Here is a 24,311-nt window from a genome sequence, read left to right on the forward strand (position 1 = left end):
GTTACTTTATTACTTAACATTTGATGGCATATCTCAAATTTCTCTGTCCCTCCCCAAGGGAGTGTTTAATTGATGCTTGTGAGGACATATTAACTTGACAGTTTGGCAATAAGAACCAATAGTTTAATTCTGGAATGGAAAAAAATGGCATTCTTAAAAGAAAACTTTAAAATATTTATTTCATACATTAAAATAAGAAATAGGGCGTTGGTACTTACCTGATACACCCGTTCTCTGTGAGCATCCAGAAGTGGGTAGGTGCTTCAGTCTCTTCTGGAAAGGCTGGGCTTAAAACTCCGGGATGCTCCTCCTCCTCCATGGGACACTTCCCCAGCGTCCCCCAGTTTTGTGAAGACTGAGTGCCAAAGTCCGGAACTCATTACCTAATCTAGATCCCTGACCGTAACTGAACCCCACCAGATGGAAAGAAATGGGTGGGGCTGGATGCTCTTTACAGCTCACAGAGAACGGGCGTATCAGGTAAGTACGAACGCCCTTTCTTCCATGAGCTTGTTCAGAGCATCCAGAAGTGGGACATACCAAAGCTTGGCCTGTCCTTAGGGAGGGACTCCGTCAGGATCGAAATCCACTCCTAAACTCTGTGGACCCTCTGCAGGACTCTTCTGCCAAATGAAGCATCCGCTGAGGCATAGACATCAATTTTATAATTTCTGACAAAGGGCGATGGTGAAGCCCAGGTTGCCGTTCTGCAAATTTCGTCTATGGAAGCCCGTGTGGCCCATGCTGCTGTTGCCGCACTCCTTGTTGAGTGGGTTGTAATGCCCTTAGGAACAGAGATGGACTGGCATTCGTAACTTTTAGCTATAGTGGCTCTCAACCATCTACCAATGGTCATCGATGACACTTTGTGTCCTAAAGTGGATGGGTTGAAGGATAGGAATAGAGCCTCAGATTTTAGAAATGCCGCTGTGCGGTCTAGATAGATGCTTAATGCCCTTCGAAGGTCAAGTCAATGCCAATGATGCTCCAGTCTATAAGATGGTTTCGGACAAAAATTTGGAAGCACCAACTCCTGCGCTCTGTGAAAGACTGAATTTACTTTAGGGGTGAACGATGGATCCAATCTGAGAACCACTTTGTCCGCATGAAACACGCACAGGTCCTTTCTCATCGGCAATGCTGCCAACTCGGAAATCCTCCTTGCTGATGTGATCGCAATTAAGAAGACCACCTTATATGTCAGGAATTTGAGACTAGCGGTTCTTAATGGCTCGAACGGGCCAGTTGTAAGTGCAGTTAACACCTTGTTGAGCTCCCAAGTGGGATAGCGGTGAATTACAGGAGGTCGTAAGTTTGCAGCACCCTTAAGAAAGCTGCGGACATGTGGATGGTGCGCTATGGAACGGAGGTCACCCCAGGATTTCACCGAGGCTAAGGCCGCCACCTGTCTGTGTAAAGTATTTGGAGATAGGCCCTTGGTCAACCCCTCCTGTAAAAAGTCCAATAATTGTCCTATTGATGGGGCAGTTGGGTCGATCTTAGACACCCGGCACCAGCGACAGAAAGTGGACCACATGGCCTCGTATATAAGATTTGTTGAGGACCGTCTGGATGCTTGTATGGTGGCAATGGCATCCTCTGAAATCTGTTGGGTCCTTAAACGGTTCCGCTCAACCTCCATGCGGCTAGGCTGAGCCATTGTGGGTCCGGGTGAAGTACCGGCCCTTGCAAGAGGGAAACCCTCAACGGTGGAATTTTCCAAGGTAGTTCTCTCGACAGTTCCTGTAAGTCCGCGAACCATGTTCGCCTGGGCCAGTAAGGGGCGACCAATATCAATTCCGCTTGTTCCTCCAATAACTTCTGGATCAACCTGGGTATTACAGGGAGTGGAGGAAACCCATATAGAAGTTCGGGAGGCCACTGACATCGCAGGGCATTGACGGCTTCCGCCCCAAGTCAGGTACTTTGAAATATACCAGATCAATTGGGCGTTGAGGGGAGAGGCAAATAGATCAATCACCGGTTGCCCAAACCTCCGCACTGCTTCCTGGAAGATAGATGGGTGTAGGCGCCACTCTGATCTATCGTGGCCCTGCTGAGCCAGTCCGCTTGTGTGTTTAAGGCCCCTGCTATGTGCTTTGCCTTGAGCGAAAGCAGATTGGCCTCGGCCCACTTGAACAAATTGGCCGTCTCCAGCATCAGAAGTTTGGAGTGGATACCCCCCTGTCTGTTTACATGGGCCTTGGTTGTGATATTGTCTCTCAAGACCAGAATGTGGCGTGATTGGAAAAGGGGTAGAAAACTGCATAACGTCAGATGAACTGCTTGCAGCTCCAACAGGTTGATGCTTTGTGATTGTTCAGAAATAGTCCAACTTCCCTGTGCAGTGTGGGATTGGAAGTGAGCTCCCCATCCTACCAGCCTGGCGTCGGTTGTGATCGTTGCCCTGCAAGGTTCCTTGAAAGGACATCCCTTGTTTATCGTGTTTTCCGACCACCAGCAGAGCGATCGGAGAACATGGTGCGGTACCTTTATCCGGACATTGGAAGTGGCTCTTCCAGATCGCTGGAAAGGTAGCAGGAACCATTGCAAATCTCTAGAATGGAATCGAGCCCAAGGCACAATGGAAATACAAGAAATCAGTTTCCCTAACAGTTGAGACAGAACTGCCAGGGAAACCCTCTTTAAGGCTCTGATCTCTCTGGCCAAGGACTGGATACTATTCAACCTGTCCTGAGAGAGAAAAGCCTTGCCCTCCATGGTATCTATCACTGCCCCTAAATGAACTAACCTAGTTGAAGGGATCAAATGGCTTTTACCTCAATTTATGGAAAAGCCATGACCTTGAAGGGTCTCCAGAGTAATCTTGGTATCTAAATTTGCTTGATGTCTGGAAGATGACAAAATTAAAATATCATCCAGATAACATTGCAAACGAATAGATTTGATCCTGAGGGAGGCAGCCAAAGCTGCTGGGACCTTGGTAAAAGTCCTAGGGGCCGAAGCCAGACCGAATGGTAGGGCGATATATTCGTAGTGCCAATCACAATAGCAAAATCTAAGGTATTTGTAGTTAGCAGGTCTAATTGGTATATGTAGATAAGCCTCTGTCAGATCTATAGAGGTCAGGACATCATTCTCTCTGATGCTGAGCAGAATGGACTGGAGAGTAGTCATTTTGAATTTTCGATAAACCAATGATCTGTTCAGACGTTTGAGGTCCAGAATTGCCCTCCAGCGCCCCGAACTCTTTGGGACCACAAACAATAGAGAGTAACAGCCTTGACCCCGTTGTTCAGATGGGACCTCTCTAATGGCCTGAATATGCAGAAGATGATTGATAGCCTCTTGCATCAACGCTCTCTTAATGGGGTCCGTGGACCTAGGGCTCCTAATGATAAAGTTTGGAGGGGAGGATTGAAACTCTAGCACCAAACCAAACCTAACAGAGTCCCTGACCCACGCATCAGAGGTGGAGCTGTCCCATTGATCAGCAAACAATTTTAGCCGCCCTCCAATGGGAGCTGCTGTCAAGGACTCACTTGGTGACGAAAAAATCAGCCTCTGGTATCTCTGGGGTTTCTTCTGTTTTGGCCTCCCTGCTGACCTCTGTTGGAAGATTCCGACCTATCCTGTCTACAACTGGGTCTGTAGCCTGATGTTCTTTGTGATCTGGGAATGTATGGGCCTTGATAGTAGGTCCGAAAGGAACCCCTTCGAAACGACTGGGGCATTCTGTTTTCAGACCTCCGAAAAAGAGGGAGAAGCACTTTTTTCTTGTTTCTATTCTCAATAAGCAGGGGCTCCAAGACACTGCCAAATAATTTATCCCCCGATATTGGGGCTGATGCCAGCTTGCATTTATGCTTGGTATCTGCCTGCCAATGTCTGAGCCACAGCAGTCTCCGTGCTGATACATGAGATGCTATGGCTCTAGACGAGAATTTGACTGCATTAAATGTGGTGTCGGCGGACAATTCTGCCGCTGCAATAATCTTAGCAATGTCCTGGTGGGCTCTGACATTTGACGCCAGCAATATATCCCTCAAGTGGAAGAGCCATCGTAGGGAGGACCATGTAAAAAAGGACGCAGCTGTAGCTGTCCTAATGGCCCAGGCATCAGAAACATGCGCCCTATGGAGTGCCAACTCTGCTCTCTTTTCCTCTGGTCTCAGGGCTTCCTCGGCCTCGTTGGGAAAGGCTGAAGAAGAGGCCAGTGCCACAATGGGCTCATCCACCTCCGGCGTTTTGAGAAAATTTGAAAACTCTGGTGCCAAATTATAATATCGTTTATCGTACCCTGATGGGGGTGGGTAGAATGCTGCTGATGCCCATTGATTTTGTACTAATTCAGCAAACATATGAGGGACAGGAATAGTTTCTGTCTCATTAGCTGGTTGTGAGAATATTAGATCCTCGGATTCGTCCTGAGACCCTGTTGACAATGGATGAGGGCTTGATGTGCCTAGTTTAGCGGTGTTCTTTGCTTTGAACAGTAAAGATTTAAAGAGGTGTGGACGAAAAAGGCCAGAAAAGGTAGGTTGGTCCGGAATGAGGCCTTCGTCATCCGACATTCCTTGTTCTAGTGGGTCAGCCTCTGACAACCCCAAGTCCATCTGATGGATCGACCCCACCTCCATGGGAACATCCTGGTCATCTAATTCCACCTCCTCCCGAAGACCCTGGGCTGGTATGTCAGGGATATTGGGGAATACCTGAGTTTGATGATGTCCCATATGAGCAAAGGAGCGAGCAGACAGGATCCCGCTTCCGAAGTAGCCGAAAAGTGTCTGGTCCGGATGGATTGCTGAACTCCAGCCGCAATGCCCTTTTGTATGGCCATCTCCATCCACTGCCTCATTTCGATGGGAATAGTCTCAGGTAATCCCTTCTCCTGTCTTAAACTGGCAGCCGTAGGGGTGAAGGTTGCCTCTGGGATTCGCCGGGCAGTGCTCATTAGAGGAGATATGCCTATGGGAGGTTGTCCAGAAATAGCCTGTCTGGGCTGGGTGGATAAGTCCTAGGGCCCCAACAATGTACTTGGGCCCTGATCCGATTGTTGTGTCATAGCCATCTTGTCCACCTCCCTGGTCCATTTCTGCAACTGCCTTTCCAAGGCTTGGTGCCATCTATGGGCATCCTTATCCGCTGCCTTAGAGGCCTTTTTGGGGCCCACTGACTTATCTCAGGACTTATTTGTCTTGGAGCGGAAGACGTTGTCACCTTCCATTGTGGAGGACTGATTCTCGTGTCTCTAAATTTAATTTCTTTTTAAAATTATTATTATTAATATTATTAGTACTTAGGGGTGATGCCTACCCCTGTGGTTGAAAGTAGAACGCTTCTCCAGGAGTGTAAGTCTATCTATATATATATATATCTATACACACACACATATATACACATACACATATATACAATACACACACACACACACGCACACACACATATACGTTTTCTTAAGTTTTCGCAGGTACTTACATGTATGGTATTCAGCTTTGTTCGGGTATTTTCCCACGTCATTATAGTTGTGCTTTTAAAGTTGTAGCAACGTTTCGGCAGAATCTCATCTGCTATTATCAGGCTTCTGTATTGTGTTCGTCTGTGAGTCAGACTTTTACAGTTGTTTCAGTTTTAAATTTGGGGCTAGCCTACTGCTGTGCCAGAATGGTTTTTTCTTCATCCTGATTGGTTGGGAGTCTTGGTCTGTGTTTATTGGTCTTGGAGTTTGCTGTGTTTGCTTGATTTGTGTTTCTAATACCATGTTTCTCACATAATAAGGCCGGGCCTTATTTTTTTGAGCGAAAAAACGGCTAGGCCGTCTTTTCGGGGGTGACTAATTCCCCCTTGCATCCCTGCCACCAGCCGCTCCTAACGGGTGATCATGGCCAAGCACAGAGAGCTCCCTACTCCCACCTTTGCTGCAGACACCTTTGGCACCCGCCGCTGTTGCTTTCCCTTCTGCCCATTACGCCGCCACGTTTGGAGCTGCCGCTTCATGATTGGGAGCGCGGTCGCCATTTGGAGCTCCAAAGCGCGAGAGTGGCAGTTCCAAACATGACGAGGGCGATCTTTTTATTTTGGTCCATGCGAAGTTCAGAGCAAGCAAGAGGAGACCGCGATGCCTTGCTAAAGAGCTTTCGCCTTTCCTCCTTGCAGCGCGCATGCGTCCCAAGCAACACTCCACCCGAGAAGTCGTCCTACTGCCTTCACTCTCGTCAGTTACACGACTCCGCCCTCCCTCCGTCTCACCCTCCTCGCTTTGGGCATCTCCGTGTGATCACGACCCTGTCCTTTCCACCTGGCGCCCTTGCTGCTTTCTGGCTCTTTAGCAACCGGCTTCATGTTTGGAGCACTGCCGCTGTTTGGAGCTCCAAATGGCGGCGGAAGCTCAAATGCGCGAACCTCCAAACATGACGGTGGGCGATCTTTTATTTTGGTCAGCTCGCCTGAACTTCGCGCGGACCAAAATAAAAAGATCGCCCACTGTCATGTTTGGAGGTTCCGCATTTGAGCTTCGCCGCCGCTTGGAGCTCCAAACAGCGGCAGTGCTCCAAACACGAAGCCGGTTGCTAAAGAGCCAGAAAGCAGCAAGGGCGCCAGGTGGAAAGGACAGGGTCGCGATCACACGGAGATGCCCAAAGCGCAGGAGGGTGAGACGGAGGGGAGGGCGGAGTCGTGTAATTGACGAGAGTGAAGGCAGTAGGACGACTCTTCGGGCGGAGTGTTGCTTGGGACGCATGCGCACTGCAGGAGGGAAAGGCGAAAGCTCTTTAGCAAGGCATCGCGTCTCCTCTCTTGCTTGCTCTGAACTTCGCATGACCAAAATAAAAAGATCGCCGCCGTCATGTTTGGAGCTGCCACTTCCGGTTTGGAGCTCCAAATGGCGACCGCGCTCCAATCACGGAAGCGGCAGCTCCAAACGTGGCGGCGTAATGGGCAGAAGGGAAAGCAACAGCGGCGGGTGCCAAAGGTGTCTGCAGCAAAGGTGGGAGTAGGGAGCTCTTTGTGCTTGGCATGATCGCCTGCTAGGAGCGGCTGGTGGCGAGGAAATCCTGCCTTCGCCGGGCGCTCCTAACGGCAGTCTCCCGCCCTTCCCCCTTATTTTGCATATTTTAAAATAGGCCTAAATTTGGGGGAGGGGCTTAATTTGATTTTATGCCCAAAACACATGCTGGGCCTTCCTATTGGTGGAGGCCATATTGTTGGAGAAACACGGTATCTTCTGTCTGTTTTGTGGCTTTTTTTTTTGTCTTGGTTGGCTGGCAACATTGTGTTCCTGTATTGGAGGCTTTTAGTGCAGCTTGGCTCCGAGTAAATGGACAGCTATCATTTGTTAGGAAGCTAGGTTTCATCTGGGTGCCTGGTTGGGGTGTGCTTGAGCTGGAGGTTGGGTATATATATACCCATACACATACGTGCCTATATCTACATGTAAAACTGTGTATATGGGAAACAGTATCTAAGGGTCCCCAACAAGGGAAACCCCCAAGCGCTCCAGGCAGAAATATTCTGAATCCCTGGTCCCCAACAAGGGAAACCAGCTATGCAGGGCCTGATGGATCCTTTCCTGTCAAAAACGTCCCACTGTTTGAAATGGCACTTGCGGTTTCACTCCAATGTAATGATCCAAAAGCAATTGCAATAAGAGAGAGAAAAAAATCCTGTTTAAGGACTAGCCTGCTTATCCAACGCCAGCAAGATAAAAGAGAAATAATGCCAGGGAAGTGGAGTGGGAAGGTACCTGCCCCGGTCCCCAAGAAGGGAAACCAGCGGGGAATGGCGCCTGTGATATTTAGGCGCGAACTTGAAGCCAGCCGTTGAAAATGGCGGGAAGGCAGAATCTCCTATGTTAATTGCCTGAGCAATTTAACGAGCCGCTGCTGCTGACTCTCTAAATTGTCAGATAAATGATCCTGTCAGTCGAAACGGCAAGGAGAAGTGAGCCACGGCTGTGAGCGCTCCACCAAGATTGCAGAGATAAGACAATCGGGGGATTAGATACTCTAATTGCCTGAAGCGGCCGTCTCAGGCTGCCTGCAGAGTGGCAGGCTCCGCCAGCCACAAAGAATTGCTCTCAAACTGATCGGGGGAATGACCTAATAGAGCCACAAGCCTTGAAATCGCCAAATTAATTGGGGGGAAATTTACAAGCCGAAATAACCCAAGAGCAAACCTGAATTTTGATTAGCTGAATCAGAAAACCGTTCCAGTCAGGGAGTGCACAACCTCTTACCACGAAGGCTGAGCTAAAACTGGGGGACGCTGGGGAGGTGTCCCATGGAGGAGGAGGAGCGTCCCAGAGTTTTAAGCCCAGCCTTTCCAGAAAAGACTGAAGCACCTCCCCACTTCTGGATGCTCTGAACAGCTCATGGGAGAACAATATATTTTTCATTAGATGCCTATCTACTTCACGTAGTCAGATAATTTTACCTTCTACGCAGCTTAATAGGGAATTTTGTGGGAGTTTGTTTTACATAAGACTACTGAACAAAAGAAAGCAGAAATAAGGTTTGCCACAGCAGCCATATTCAACAGCAAGCACGCTAGAGAGGGCATTAATTGGGATTACAGATTGGCTTTACTCATAATGGACTTTGCCTCTGGCTTGATGCTTGCCAAACTTGTGTGTAATCCTTAGGAGTGGTCTCTAGAGGATTCTCCATTCTTCAATTATTTGATTTTGATATAGCAAGTTATACTGCATGTTTCTGGTATCTGGAATAAAAGTACATATTATATTCTTGTTTTTCTTGTACAGAACAGTCACGATAAAAGGATACTTGAAATATTCATTGCTTTGATTCTGAAATTTGAACAGAAGGAAATAAGGAGAACTTTTTCCAAGCTTAATAAAATAAGCAAATAGGATTAAAAGAAAATTAAAACTACAGAAAAACTAAGATCTTTTTAGCGACATTAAGATAGCACAATATTATTTTCATGGAACAAGACTGAAATTCTCCCAAAAGTTACATCCAGTTCAATATAGAATGAACTATTTATCAAATTAGTAAAATGTGGCTGGATATCCTTAGTAAAAGTAATACTAACAATTACTGTAGTATTATAATAACAATATAGGATTACTCCTATACTCCTCAATGCATAACAAATAAAAATGGATACTGTTCAGAGTATTGCAGCATAAATTCAGCGCCAGAAAAATAAACACATATGACTGAGGCTTCATTTAACTCCTTTATAAATACATACAATGAATTTTACAATACCAGCTGTAGATTTCTCCAACATGGAGCAAACTCAAACAGAAGCAGACATGTTACAAGTTCAGAGCAAAACAGCAACTCAAGAACTCAGAAACAGACATTAGTTTCATTTTAGTTCAACAGGCAAGCAAGACACCCAGCAGATGAGAGAAGCAGTTTCATTTTCAATAGACAGACTCAGAGCTTAACATACCTTCAGAGCTTAATATAGAGCCACACCTAGGTTACTTCTAGTTTCAGTTTCCAAACAGTCCTCATTGGCTGACTTAGCTGCTATGCCTATTCATTGGCTGACCTTGTTATCATGCTCTATTCCAGTTCATGAATATACTCTGACAGATACTTGTTTAAAAGATTTGTTCAATATATAGCCAAAAGCACTCTGAATTAATTCGAACTCATTCTCAGAGTAATTTATTTATCCTCATATTAAGAATTACTACCAGGAGGCTTCTATTGTTTTTATACATTATTAGTGATTACATTCTGGCCTGCTAAACCAAACACTGATTCTCCAAAATATTGTCTGTGGTTGTTTATGGGGAATTATGATAAAAGTCAACATAATGGCTTTGATCATAGAGCTTAACCATCATCTGGACTTTCTTGATTCCCTCACAATGCCCACTGAGCTTTAGGTTTCAACTTATTTTATTTTGTTTTAGATTCTTTTAACTAAATACTATACTATAAAAGTACCTAAAACATTTACTTTGAGGAGGTAAATAGCATCCTACCAATTTAGGACAGTGGGGAGTAATCTCATCCATTCGCCTTCTGCTAAATCAGTGTATTTATTTTTGTGGCCATGCACACTATGGTAGCCATTTTATAAACCCTCATAACACTGTTGACTGAAAATAGTTGGAGATTGCATTAAATGGTGTAATAGTATATGCCTAAACAAGAAGGCAACATGAGGTTCAGAGATCAGCTCCCCAGTTATTATTCTCCACAGAAAGAAAAAAATCCCAACTGTTCAAATAAGCTAATTTCATTTTGTATTATCTAAAGATGGAGTATTTAAAAATAGAACAGCATATCTAAAACCCCATTCTTTGCTTCGTGCAACGATGTCTGATTTCTCCGAATGTGAGACCAAGCCCTCTTGACAGTGGTGGGATTCAATTTTTTTTACTACCGGTTCTGTGGGCGTGGCTTGGTGGGTTGGCAGGGAAAGGATACTACAAAATCTCCAGTCAGAGGAGGTATTTGGCGGTTCTCCGAACTACTCAAAATTTCTGCTACTGGTTCTCCAGAACTGGTCAGAACCTGCTGAATACCACCTCTGCCTCTTGACTGTATGAAAAGAAGGCATCCAATAGCCTTTTCAACAGCAGCATTGTCTTGCTTGTTCACAAAACACCTGAGATCTGAGGTCTGAATGAGGTCTCAGTATTTTTCTTTTGTTGTGACTCCTGAAGCCTTCTTCTATCACAACTCCCGAAAACTGGCAGTATATTCTTTCCATTTTGAGAGAAAATACATGATAACTGTAGAATAAGTCCTAAAATAGACCTAACATAGTAGAGAAAACCAAAATCCTTCTCTAAGTATCTGCATCTATATAACATGAATGGGCCTGCTTGTTTTGCATCAGCTCTCTATGACCTTTGCTATTAAGCCTGTCCACTCCTACATTATCCTGGTTTAGTATTATCTCTAAGTATGACATCCATACATTCCATAATGTGCTTCATTCTTTGAATAGCTTGCTTTATCAATTGAAAAGCTAAATTACAGTTTGGTTGCAGATCTATTACAATTGAATTTATCAATTTATCAGTTGAAACTTGAAAGGCTAAATTAGAGTTTGTTTGCATATATATTACAAAAACATACTACTGTCTTGTAGTATTTCATTATAGTTCAAATTTGTTCCTTAGCAACTGTCTCACTATGAAGTGGCAGTCCTGTACAACATATGGTAATCTGGATGTTTAGAGGACTGTAGCGATAGCATTTAGACTATTCAGTAATTGAATTGACAATTGATTTAAATGGTAAAGATTCTAGGAAGAAAACTGAATTTTAATATTGATTCTAATAACTCTACTCATGTGTTAATAAAGCAACCCCAAATGATAAAATGGAGAACAGAAATCAACTCAATCACATACAAAACTCACATATGTTTGCTAAAATTAACTCAGAATGAAAGAAAAATGACCAGATCTGAACAAGTAATGAAAGGATTAATTAATTATATGTATAGCATGATCCTCAACTTATTATCTGGAGGTAAGATACATGAATTTCAATTGTACTTATTTTCAAATAAACTTCCTTAGGATTGCAACACAATGTTTTTCTATAGGCAGAAAGGTGGGGCATGAATGATGACGATGAATGTTAACTTCTATAGTTAGCCTATACATTTTAATTATAATTATATTTTAATGGCTTACTATTCAATCAAATTTGTCACTGGGAAGGTAGAACGCCAATGTTATAAAAGAATTTGCAACATTGTAGCCTCACACCAATGCAAATAAGTAAACATGGTTAAAAACAATTATATGTGTATTAAAACAAAAACCACAGGGTATTTTTAAAGATCAGATGGCAAAGATTTGGCCATTCAGTCATCAAACTCATTTACTCAATTTGTCTCTCACTCTGTCACCACAACTAAAAATCTTTCTAAATTATCAGAAAACTACAAGCAAATTTTGAACAGTCCAATAACAACTTTTAAAATAACAGAAGCAATTTAACAGGATTAAAACAGGCAAAGCTCCAGGCCAGATGGCCTATAGAACAGATTTTATAAAAGTTTTGAAGATCAATTACTTCTTCTGATCAAGGACTTAATGAATTCTATTTTACAGGGGACCCCATATGAGACTCTTGGAAGGACATCTACATTTCTTTAATACTGAAAGATGGACTGGATTTATTTTCTATGAAGGCCAATATCTCTTTTTAATAATCACTACAAAATCTACATCTATTTTAGCTATTAAAAAAAGTTTTACAAGATCATATATATGAAGATCAGTGTGGCTTACCTAAAAGACAAATAAAGGATAATGTAAGAGTAATTTTGAATATAATTGAGTATCTACAACAACATAGCAACAAACGGATTACAATAATCTTTAAGCTTTTGACAATTTGACAATTTGAACTGGGCCTTTGTGTTTAAAGTAGTGAAAAAGATGGATTTTGGATAGGGTTTTGCCATCTCTGAAGTCCATCTATACACTCAAGTGAATGGTGAATGGAGACTTTACAAAACCAGTTGAAATCCAGAAGGGAACAAGACAGGGTGTCCTTTATCTCCTTTATTATTTACTCTAGTGTTGGAACTGTTAAATAGAGATAACAGATAACAGAGCAAAAGGACTACAAATAAAAGTGCATAATTACAAATTACATGCATTTGCCGATGATTTAGTACTGATTGTGCAAGACCCGTTAGAGAACACTGAACATGTTACTAGGAAGATTAAAATGTTTGGAGAAATGGGAGGTTTAAGAATAAATAGATAAAAGAAAACAGTACTGATTAAGAACATAAAGGTGGAAGATCAGAAGAAACTGAAATTTAGAATTGGCTTTGAAGTCATGAAAAACATACAGTATTTGGGCATGATTGTTATTGAGGAAAATTCTAAGCTTTATAAAAACAGTTACAGTAAAATATGGAAGGTGATAAAATTGGATTTAAAAAGATGGCAAAAATTAGATTTGTCATTAATGGGAAGAATTTCAGTAATTAAAATGAATATACTACCTAGAACGTTATTTCTGTTTCAGACTATACCAATATTGATTAGCGATTCTACTTTCAAAATTTCAAGGTTGTTAAACCTCGAAGGTTTTGATTTGAGATTTGGGTATGACAAAGTAAAAGTTAATCTGGCTTTAAGATTCATGTTATTAGGCAATCGATTGCACATGTATGCATGGAATTACAAAAGATGATTAGCTGATAAAATGCCACTTTGGCTATTACCTCATGAAGCATAGAACAGAGATGATTTTGGAATGTAAATGGATGACATATCAAGACTTATTGATATTTGAAAAACAGGGATTTAAGATAAAGATAAGAGAACAACTAGTAAATGAAAACTTTCTTTGTGATTGGTTTAATTGTTATAGAACTTTTGAAAGATTTAAACTTGATAAAAAAAATTCACAGGAACTAAATCTGAATTGGATATTAATTTTATGTTCTGGAGATGACCCCTTGGTTTCTAAAGTATATAAAATGCTACTCAAGATGAATCTAGAAGATGAATAAGTTAAAGAGTATATCCTAAAATGGGCAAAAAAAATGGGTATAATACTAGATAAATGGGAGAATATATGGACGAAGGAATTAAAATTAATATTATAGTTTGGAAGAAAACTTTTATAAAATGATATATCATTGGTACTTCACTCCAAATAGGTTAGCGAAAATATATAAAGGGATTTCTAATAAGTGCTGGAAATGTAGTCAAAATCCAGGTTTATTTTATCATATGTCTTGCGAATATATAAAAACATATTGGATAAACATAACAATAATGCAAAAATATTTAAGATATAAATATTAATGAAAGCTGAAACTTTTCTTTTAGGTATGATGGACAAGTCAATTGAAAAACAATTTGGGGTGCTATTTTTTCACATGGTGACAAGGATTCCACTTGCAAAACATTGGAAAGAAAAAGAGATGCTGATTGTTAAAGAATGGATTTTGAAATTGACTGAATTAGCAAAGATGGTAAAATTAACTGCTTTGATTAGAAATAATGGACTAGACAGATATATATGAAACTGAAAATGTGGACTTTCTACACAGTAAATATAATTAGGGTTAACAGAGGGATTTGGAGGTTAGTGTAATGTTTAGGTCAACCTGTTGACTGCTTTCTTCTTTTTCATGTATGTGTGTGCGTGTGTGTGTCACACACATATACATACACAAATATAAATATATTGTATGTATATTTTGTACACACACACACATATATTTGTAAAAGGGGAAAAAAATTTATTGCTTATTTTTCTGTTTCAGAAATCAGCCAGGGTAGATCCTACATCTTATATGTTAAATTGACTATTTTCTTGAATTCATTTATTATATAGTAAATTCTGGGAATATTCTTTTATGCAATTAGCTTCTTTATTCCCCACTTTTGTGGTTAAAAACTGAAACTATGTATCAGGTTGAAGATCTATGTGTATAATGATATTTCCCAGAAATAAACTGATAGAATAAAATAATAATAAACATATATTGTCAACTTTAATTAGACTATGATAAGTTCCTAAAAATAAATCTACAATTCAACTTGGCCATCCAACAGAGGCGGCAGCAAAGAAAAAGAAATAAAATTCATAGGACAAGAAGGTTTCCTGCATTAGAAATTATGTACAACAAATATACATAAATTAAAATAATAATGTGAGAGGTGCTAGAAATAATTAATAACCAAGAGATGGTTGAAATAAGAACTGTCTAAGTCTGTCACAGCTTATGTCATCAGAGTCCCTTGAGAGACTAAGAATCTTATTACAGACAATAAGAAGTACATTATTTTCTATATTATTACATTTTGCTATATGGCACTGCTGTGCTTCAATTGCAGTTTGACAAATCAAAATCTGAGACATATTTAAACAGCATTGTCATGCTGAGTGCAAACTACTTCCATCCGGCATGCTTGCTTGAGAATTCCATGGTTGATTCAGGAGCAGTGAACTGGTCATATAAACAAAGAATTACAAAATCATTACAAAAGGATAAAAGAAGAGCTTAATTCCTTGGGGACATTAATCAATAAGAGATTTTGAGACAAATCATATCTTAAAAAGAAAATGTCTGTGTCTTAACTTATTCAGATTAAATAATGATGATAAAAATCAGTCTTGTGAAGGAAAAATATTTCTTATGAGAAAATTCAGAAACAAATTTTGTATCTTGGGATGGATTGTTTAATTCAGTAACAAATTATTCATTTGCGAAAACTTTTTTTACCCACATTTCCTCTTTACAGTACAACCATATGAATGTACAACATTGTATAAAAAAAATAAGTGGATGCTACAACATTTTACATGAACTGCCTGTGTGCATGTGTATTTGTGCACAGGGAGATAGAAGATCTGTAACAAAGATCAGTGGCTTGATTTAAGATATATTCAAGATGGGGCATATCTTCTAAATTTGTCCATTTGAAGTAAGCCCATTATCTCAATATGCTGTAAAAAAGCAGGGAGGGAAGAGGAGGGGAAGGAAGGGAAATATCTTTGTATTGTATGGAGCAGCGGTCGCCAACCGGTGGGCTGCGGCCCACTGGTGGTCTGTAAGAAAATTTTGGTGGGCCGCAGATAAATCTCACCCCCAGAGCACCCCCACAAAGCAATTAATCCAGGTTGTGCAGAAACACAAGGCTGCACCGCCCACATGGCCCGTGAGAACCCTCCCCGCTCACTCACTCCTTACCCAGTAAACTTGCCTGCTAAATTGCTATTTTCCCTTTTTCCGACCATCATCTGTTCTGCTGTGCTGGGAGATTTAGATTAGCTAGGAAGCAGGAAATTGTTGGATTTCTTGCTTTCTAGCTAGTCTTTAGATCTTCGGCTCAGTACAGCTGAACCTCCCTTAGGACTGAAGGTTTGCTTCCAAGCAAATTCAGTGCAGACTCACGGCAAGCAAATTTGAGAGACTGAGCTAGCCAATGGCAAATAGATAGATCACTGAATGATTCTGTGAGCAACTCAATCTGCCTGCCTGCTTTGCCTGATTTTGGGTAAAAGTTGCTCTTTTTTTAAAATAAAAAATTCAATATTTACATGCATGGTGTGTTGTGAGTTAATTTTGTGAGTTTGCTTGCTAGCAAATTTTATGAGTTTGCTTGCAAGCAAATTTTATGTGACAGATTGAGCTAGACAATGGCAGATAGATAGATCTCTGAATGAATCTGTGATTCTGTGAGCAACTCAATCTGCCTACTTTGCCTGATTTTGGGTAAAAGTTGCTCTTTTTTATAAAAAATTCAATATTTATATTAATATTTACATACAAGCCATGCTCAGCCAGTCACATAACCACCAAGCCACACCCACAAATTAGACCATGCCCACAGAACCAGTTAGTGATCCCTGGGATCTAAAATTATGAGTTTGGTGGTCCCAGAGGGTCCAAAAGGTTGGCGACCCCTGGTATGGAGTATTTCTCTAGGCTTCTTAAATATATCTGTCTATTTACATATATTCTATCTAAATACAGAGCATATATAACATTTGACATGGTGACTTTGTGGTTTATTCCATAATATTCAAATATAAAAACAACTTAATTAATTTACTTCCAAGAAATAAAGACACTGGATCTTTAATAGAAGAGAACACCCACCTTACTATTAACAAGACAGTTCTCTAAGACAACTGGTTTGATGCCTTATGAACTTTGACTCCAAGGATAGAAACTAAAAGAATCTTCCTTAGCAGGTACCAGAATATCTTGTCCAGCATTGGGTATTGTATCATTTCTCCCTGATTTACAGAATGGTAATCTCGAGCAGCAAAATTATCTTGTGCTAATCTGGGATGACAGAAGATGCTTGCAGTCTTATCAAAAAGTATATCACTGCATTGTAGAGCTAATAAGATGTAGGATATGACATCACTGGCTCCTTATTTTAGGAAACTTATGTCAAACTATTAAGATTTAATAATGGCATCTAATCATAAAAAGGAACCATTGACTGGACATTCATATATTCTAAAGACTTTTCTCAAGACATAGGAATTTTTGTAATGACGTACCATCAGCGGCTGCCTTAGCAATAGCTTTTGCGGCATTCTTCTGAAACTCAGTTAGAGTGGAAACTTCAGTGAAGGCCAGTAGCTTTCTGAGACCCCCTGTCTCCTGGATCAGTTGCATTGTATCCACATCCTCAAGACAATTTGCCACAACTCCAAGAGCTTCTACATGTAGGTCATTAAATTCCTATAAGTTAAAAAGATGCAGATATGACATCAACATTGTAAAAGGATTTAAAACTATGTTACTGTTTTCTGACCACATATTTTGGTACGCCATATTCCCATAATACTGCTGTCATAATTTACATATATAAAAACACTGGTCTCATAAACTAATATGCTGTTACAGGATACCTTAATTGCAGAAAAATATTTGACAAGTTCTCCCCTTATTTGAAAAGTGTTCAGAAGGCACAGCTGGTGCAACTGTTATGGCAGTACAGGCAGTTCTTAGGGCCCCTTGAGTGGTCCATGCTACAACACTACCGGTCTGCTTCTGGGTGCAATTGAAAATGTTGGTCATCATCTTTAAAGCCCTGCATGACATGGATCCAATCTACTTGAGCTACCATCATACCCTGATGAGGCTGGCCCACCCAATCTGCACCGGCAGAAGCGACATACTATGGATTCAGCCAAGGAATTTTGGCTGATGGGATCCAGAAGAGCCTTCTCTGCTGTGGCTCCTGCTTTCTGGAACATCTTACCCTCCTCATGTTTCAAAAGAGCCTTAAGACCTGGCTTTATCTGATGCAGACCCAATGGGGGAACTTCATACTGGAGGTAGCTGTCTAATAAAAGTCCAATCCCCATTCCCCATATGTTCAGCTACCTTCTTTGCCACCTTGTTTCCATGATTTTATTTCAGCCAGAACAACCTGGAGCTGAATATGCTTAAAAACTGTAGAGAAGAGAATGGATGTTAGGAAAAGGCCTCCTACCACTCCTTATTATAACATCCTTATTATATTTAACAGCACTGTAGCAGCAGTAAAGTCCTTCAGGTTTTGGGGTTCTATAGTCTCCCAGGACTTGACATGGTCACCTAACATTAGAACCATCACCAAGGCACAACAAAGAATAACTATAACCCATTGTTCCCCAATCAATGTACACTTGAGGACCTCATGGCAGCATGACAGAATGCAATTAATGATCCAACAAAATAGCTAGAGAACAAAATAAAAGACACCCTAAGAAAAATGGAAAAAGAAAAGCAGCTAACACCACTAAGAGAAAGCACGTGCAACCACAAGACTCCTTCACACCTAAGATCTATGGACTCCCTAAAATATACAAGAAGGGGATCCCCTTAGGCCCAATTGTGTCTCTACCTGGAACACCAACGTATAAACTAGCAAAATCCTGCAGAGGAAACTCAGAAACCTGGTCAATGACTCAACCCACTCAATACATTCCCCAGAACAATTTCTCCAATATATCAAACACACTAAGATCAACAAGGAGGAAATCCTTCGATGTCACCGCTTTCTTCACCTAGATTGACATCAACCTGGCTAAACAAACCATACACCACCTACTCACTAAACACCTTACCCACAAGGATGATTCCACTACAGAACATTCCACATTCAAAGAAACCATTGTGAAACTCCTGGACACATGCCTCAACACATACTTCAATTTCAATGGGAAAATCTGTAAGTAAGTACAAGGTACACCAATAGGATCATCCATATCAGGCCTATTAGTAGAAGTAGTCATGCAATGATTTGAATCTACAGTTCTAACCAACCATCCAACCAAAATTCAGGACATGTAGATGATATCTTCGTCATCATCAAATGCTCCCAAATTGGAGAAACAAACCACCTACTCAATAACCTATTCCCTGGGATCAAATTCACACACAAAGAAGAAAGAGAAAGCAGACTCCCATTCCTCAACATCAACAGAAGGAGAATAGACAATGGAGAACTGGAAACCTGAGTCACTCCAAGTGAAATAGAAATAATTAGGAAAATTTGGGTGTGGGCAGAAATGGACAAATTGACAAAAGAATTAAAAAAGAAGGATGAATTGGAATATTACAAAGTATGGGATAAGTTTTATGGTTGGTTAGAAAAGAGAAAGGATCAAGATAATAAGAAATGATTAAATGTATATAGCATATACTATGTATATAGAATATAAATATGCACTATTTTCATATGTGACTTAGCAATGTAAGAAGACAACTATGTGGGTTAGGAAGATTGTACCATGTCCACTGTTTTTAATGTCCCTTTCTGTTTTTGTGTTTGTCTAATAAAATTTAAAATTTAAAAATTAAAACAAAAGATATCTCAAATGTACAGCTCCAGTATTGGTGTCTACAAATACTGTTCATTTTAGAGGTTCCCACTAGCCTGAAGAACCAAGAGAACATTATTCCATATAATCAGAAAGCACTCACTTTATCTGAAGAAAACCTGTTTATATCTATTCAAGTCAAGTTATAATTAGTTTAGCTGACAATCAATTAAAGAAATTTATCAATTAAAGAAATAAAATGCCTTATTGAATTCTCTTTAATTAACCATGAATGAACCCCAAACTGCCCTTTTAACAAAAGTTTTGTCATTAAAGACATATTTCCTCATATGTAGAACAACTTTTCTTTCATATTAAGTACTGCATTTTTTCACATGCAATTTCTCTCGTTTAAATTGACTGACTAAAATTCATAACTGTGATGTCTTCAAGGATACCTTAGTTTCCAATGTCTTGAAAAGGTGATCTAATCCTTGATTTTCTCTTAACATCACTCTTGTTTCTCTATCAATGGTAATGACACCTAAAGTTTTGAGTGCTAACAACTGAATAACTGGGTAGTCAGACTTCAGAAGTTCCAACAAAGGAGGAATTACATTTAATTCGCGTATTGCAGCACGACTTTGAAAATCCTATATTTAAATATCAAATAAAAATAATGTCATTGGGGAAAAAACAATATAAAGCACAATATAATTATGACTGTTACAAAATGAATAGGTTAGTTCAAATACAGTTTAGAGACATTTCTTTAACAGATCAAGCATTGAGTTCCATGTGTTACAAATATATATATTATACAGAACAAAACCCAGAAATGTTTATCTTACAAATAATTCATCTTTAACAGAAAAAAATTCTAACATATTGACACAAAAGGAATAAAAGAAATGCAGTTTGACCATTTGATATGTATTTTAATATCTCTACTTTCTTGTTCTTTTAAATAGCTAAATGTTTTTAAACTGCTTTGTTAAATATTTAAACTTTTCTGATTGTGCAACGTTAAAATAGTAAAAGTAAAAGTTACTAGTTAGTAACTTACTACTAGAAGTTTTCAAAAGATATCTTCTCTGTGCTTTTTTCTATACAATTTCACTTGTCAGTTTAAACAAGCACCAGGTGCAGTTGTCCTGATATACCTTACAATAAGGATAGATAGCCAAAGAATGGAAACAGCAAAATGTGATTCAGAATAAAGACATGCTCTGATGCCCTAGAAAAGATTGAACTGTGGATTGAATTCATTACATAGTTGATTCACTTATAACTTGGTCACAACCCTGTTCAATTGGAGCACTTGGATTTAAGCCAATTTGGTACCATTTAAATCAGGAGAGCTAAAGTAACTTGTCCCACTGTTTCAGCTTCACTGGATTGTATATTGGGCTATTCGACTTTGAAAAGAACTCTTCTACCAATTTACTATTCTTTTGCTAACCAGCATATGGTGACATTAACACTGATTGTGAAAGTAACTAATTACAATAACCTTCTCCCCCCCCACCTTCTGAAAAGAAACTGTCAAAATCATTTACTAAGAGTTTAAAAAGTGTAAAATCATTACGTGTTAGGCAAGAATAATACAAAAATAATACTTCTTATTCCAAATCATCAATAATTGACATTTTTATAGCCTTTTATAGAACTTAAACATTATTCCAGACAATGAAGAAACTATAGATTTTTCTTCTACTGAAAATTATTCTACATTCTTCTACTGAAAATTATTTCCTTTATAGGCATTTAAATGGAGCATGTTCCGACCTATACTAAACACATTTAATTAACAAATTTAATCAGAATCAATGAGACTTGCCATTTAGTAAATCACCCTAATTCATTCAAGAGACATCTGACATCCAGCCCTTGCCAACTGAAAGCAGTAAAACTTTTGTGAGCAGATTCAGATCTGTGGGCATAGTGATACCATTAATCATATTTTACCAAGGATGGAAATCAAAAACATGAATGTTTCTCAATGTTTCTTATAAGTCCTCTTATTTTCCTCCTAATTAACTTACAACCAGAAGTCTTATGGATTAAAATAATGACATCAGCTGTATTAATTGGCAGGGGGAATTCATGAAGCAAACTAGTCCATGTCAGTATGAGGAGATATGAGAAGGATGCATTTAAAAATAAGATGGCAGGAAAAGTTGGGTAAATAAAATGTGGATCAAACACAAATCAGCATATAATATTAGATTCATTTATAGAAGAAGGCACTACTTTCTAATGAAAAATGAAAGGAAATCATCACCTGCACTAGATTATAGATGCATTCCACACAATTCTTCTTAACATCAGGATCAGGACTTCCTAGCAGCCGGATAAGAGGCTCTAATCCACCTTGCTCAAAAATTTGTACTTTACTGTTATAATCAACTGACATGTGTACGAGACAAAGACTGGCAAACTCATGGATGACAACATCTTCTACAAAATATTTAAAAGTGACTGTGATCAAACATTATCCAATAACAAATATGCACATGTTATAAGAAAAATGTTGATGTACTCAATTAAAAGCAGATTGTAATTAATTATTTTCAAGATGTTAAAAATAAATGGGAACACGTATTTATTTAAAATTTACCAAAATATTACAGTATTAAAAAAATATGTTGCCAAATGGGAATAGGAAGGTTCTATTTTCATTTTTTTTAATTTTTTTGCTCAAAGGTTATTGTTTTTATAGACTCTTACACCATATATGTTATGTTGATTTTATATTTTAGGCAAGCTGCTGACAGTCTTTCAATTGCAGGAATAGAAACTGAGAAACAAGCCAAACAATAACTTGAAAAATAAAGCCATTATCATAAGTAGGTGAAAATGGCCTTGGGAGACAGAGGGGAAGGCAACCATTATGCAAAAGGTATCTCAGTCTACAGAAGGAAAAGGGACATGGGAATCATCTCAAAAGAGACATCGCTAAATTTTCTGGAAATTAAAAGTAAAAAAGGGGAGAAGTAGTTTCAGATTTGCAAGGTTTTGTTATTACAAACATAAAATAAATAATGTTGGTACTCACTAAACAACTTATTGGATCATTGTTTCAGAAATATTTATTTAAACAGAGAAACAGAATGGCAAGGGCAAAAATACCCCAATGGCAGTGGGTGCAATTTCTGACTTCCTGGCAACTTGCCTGTGGTGGAACTGGTCCACCCTGCCTGTAGGGCAGGACTGAGCTACTTGATCTCCAGATGCTGGCAGCATGGACAATCTACCTGGCCTTCAGAGGACTAAGACAGAACTGATCTACTGAAAATCTGGTGGTGGCATAACAGTGTGGTAACACAGAAGTGACCACAAATTGGCTGAATTTCAATCCCACAGGAGTAATGGATTATAGTGATGGATTGTAGTTCGGTAAGTTAGCCCATTTGAGGTATCTTGATTCAAAAATCATTGTTGTATGATGCACTATTTTGCCCAGTTAAAGGTAATAGGCACAAGAATTTTAGTTGTATATCCATTAGATGGTTGGTGTTTCTTATCTGGACTAGAAAGATTGAGACCATGTGAATGAAGCCGCATCTTCTTTAATGTGTACTGTGGTATAAGGATATCAATCATCATACAGCTGAAGCTGCTACTTAGAATTTGTTCACCTTCCCAGCAAGTAAGAGAAGCAAGAATTTATGCTGCAAGTTACCTTCTGGTGCCAGACGAGCTATGAATGCACTTGTGACATCAAGCTGCCGTAGAGATTTCTTCACATCATCTATAATGAAGGACATAAAGCAATATATTCTGTTAATTGAAAGAATACAGTATGCTGTCATGACTAATAATGCAAATATAATAGTATTGTTTCATCCTGTAGAGGAGATATTAAAGCATTGGCTTGGAAGAACAACAAAAATAGACTATGTTTCATTTACAGTTGACAGGAAAAATGTTATTTCATGAAATCAGTAAAATTGGATGACAAACCATACTCAATGAGTAGTCCTTAATGGTAGTACATCTACATGGAGAGAAGTGAGTAGTGGGATACCACAAGGCTCCATCTTAGGCCCAGTACTCTTCAATATCTTCATAAATGACTTAGATGAGGGAATAAAAGGGGAACTCATCAAATTTGCAGATGACACTAAACTGGCAGGAATAGCCAATACCCCAGAAGATAAGCTCAGGATCCAAAAAGATCTTGACAAACTTAAACAATGGGCCCTATCGAACAAAATGAATTTTAATGTGGAGAAAAGCAAAGTTTTACATTTAGGCAGGAAAAATAAAAAATCAAAGGTATAAGTACAGATTAGGTGAGATCTGGCTCAAAAATAATAAATGTGAGAGGGACCTTGGAGTCGTAGTGAATGATCACTTGAATATGAGCCAGCAATATGCAGCAGCAGCCAAAAAAGCCAATATAATGGGGTTGTATAAACAGAGGCATAGAATCAATATCACATGAAATATTAGTACCACTTTATAAAACCCTGGTAAGACCACACCTGGAATACTGCAACCAATTTTGGTCACCATACTACAAAAAGATGTCCAGACTTTGGAAAAAGTTCAGAGAAGAGCAACTAAGATGATCAAAGGCCTGGAGACTAAAACATATGAAGAATGGCTGCAAGATTTGGGTTTGGCTAATCTAAAGAAAAGAAGAATTAGGAGCCACATGACAGCAGTATTCCAGTATTTGATAGGCTGCCACAAAGAAAAGGGAGTCAAATTATTGTACAAAGCACCAGAGGGCAGGACAAAAAACAGTGGATGAAAACTAACCAAAGAGAGAAGCAACCTGGAATTAAGAAGAAACTTCCTAACAGTGAGGACAATTAACCAATGGAAAAGCTTGCCTTCAGAAAACATGGCTGCTCTATCACTGGAGGTTTTAAAGAAGAGACTAGACAATTACTTATCTGAAATAGTATAGGTTCTCTTGCTTGAGCAGTGGACTGGACTAGCAGGGTCCCTTCCAGTTCTACTCTACTCTACTCTACTCTACTCTCCTCTCCTGAAAAGCAAACATCTCTGTCTGATTACAGCTTAGTGCTACTTATGTCAGGGGTGGGCTTCAAAAATTGTAGCAAAAGGTTGCTGGGTAGCCGT

At 39.5% G+C, this 24,311-nt stretch overlaps 1 protein-coding gene across 5 annotated transcripts in view; it reads right to left on the bottom strand.

Annotated features, from left to right (window-relative positions):
- ARMC3 (armadillo repeat containing 3) overlaps positions 1 to 24,311 on the bottom strand; it is an 85,984-nt gene that overhangs the window by 38,026 nt on the left and 23,647 nt on the right. For 4 of the 5 annotated variants that reach the window (XM_087947801.1, XM_087947800.1, XM_087947803.1 and 1 more), the window contains 4 exons: positions 22,900 to 22,968; positions 21,499 to 21,674; positions 19,673 to 19,867; positions 16,962 to 17,145 (listed from right to left, as the gene is read on the bottom strand). In XM_087947801.1, coding sequence (XP_087803927.1) covers positions 16,962 to 17,145; positions 19,673 to 19,867; positions 21,499 to 21,674; positions 22,900 to 22,968 — 624 coding nt within the window. The remainder of the gene's footprint in view (positions 1 to 16,961; positions 17,146 to 19,672; positions 19,868 to 21,498; positions 21,675 to 22,899; positions 22,969 to 24,311) is intronic. The other variant, XM_087947804.1, reaches the window with a different exon arrangement.

This window comes from Notechis scutatus, chromosome Z (genome assembly GCF_049901735.1).
Source record: "Notechis scutatus isolate UNSWTSFEM ecotype Mainland chromosome Z, rNotScu1.2, whole genome shotgun sequence".
Classification (NCBI taxonomy): domain Eukaryota; kingdom Metazoa; phylum Chordata; class Lepidosauria; order Squamata; family Elapidae; genus Notechis; species Notechis scutatus.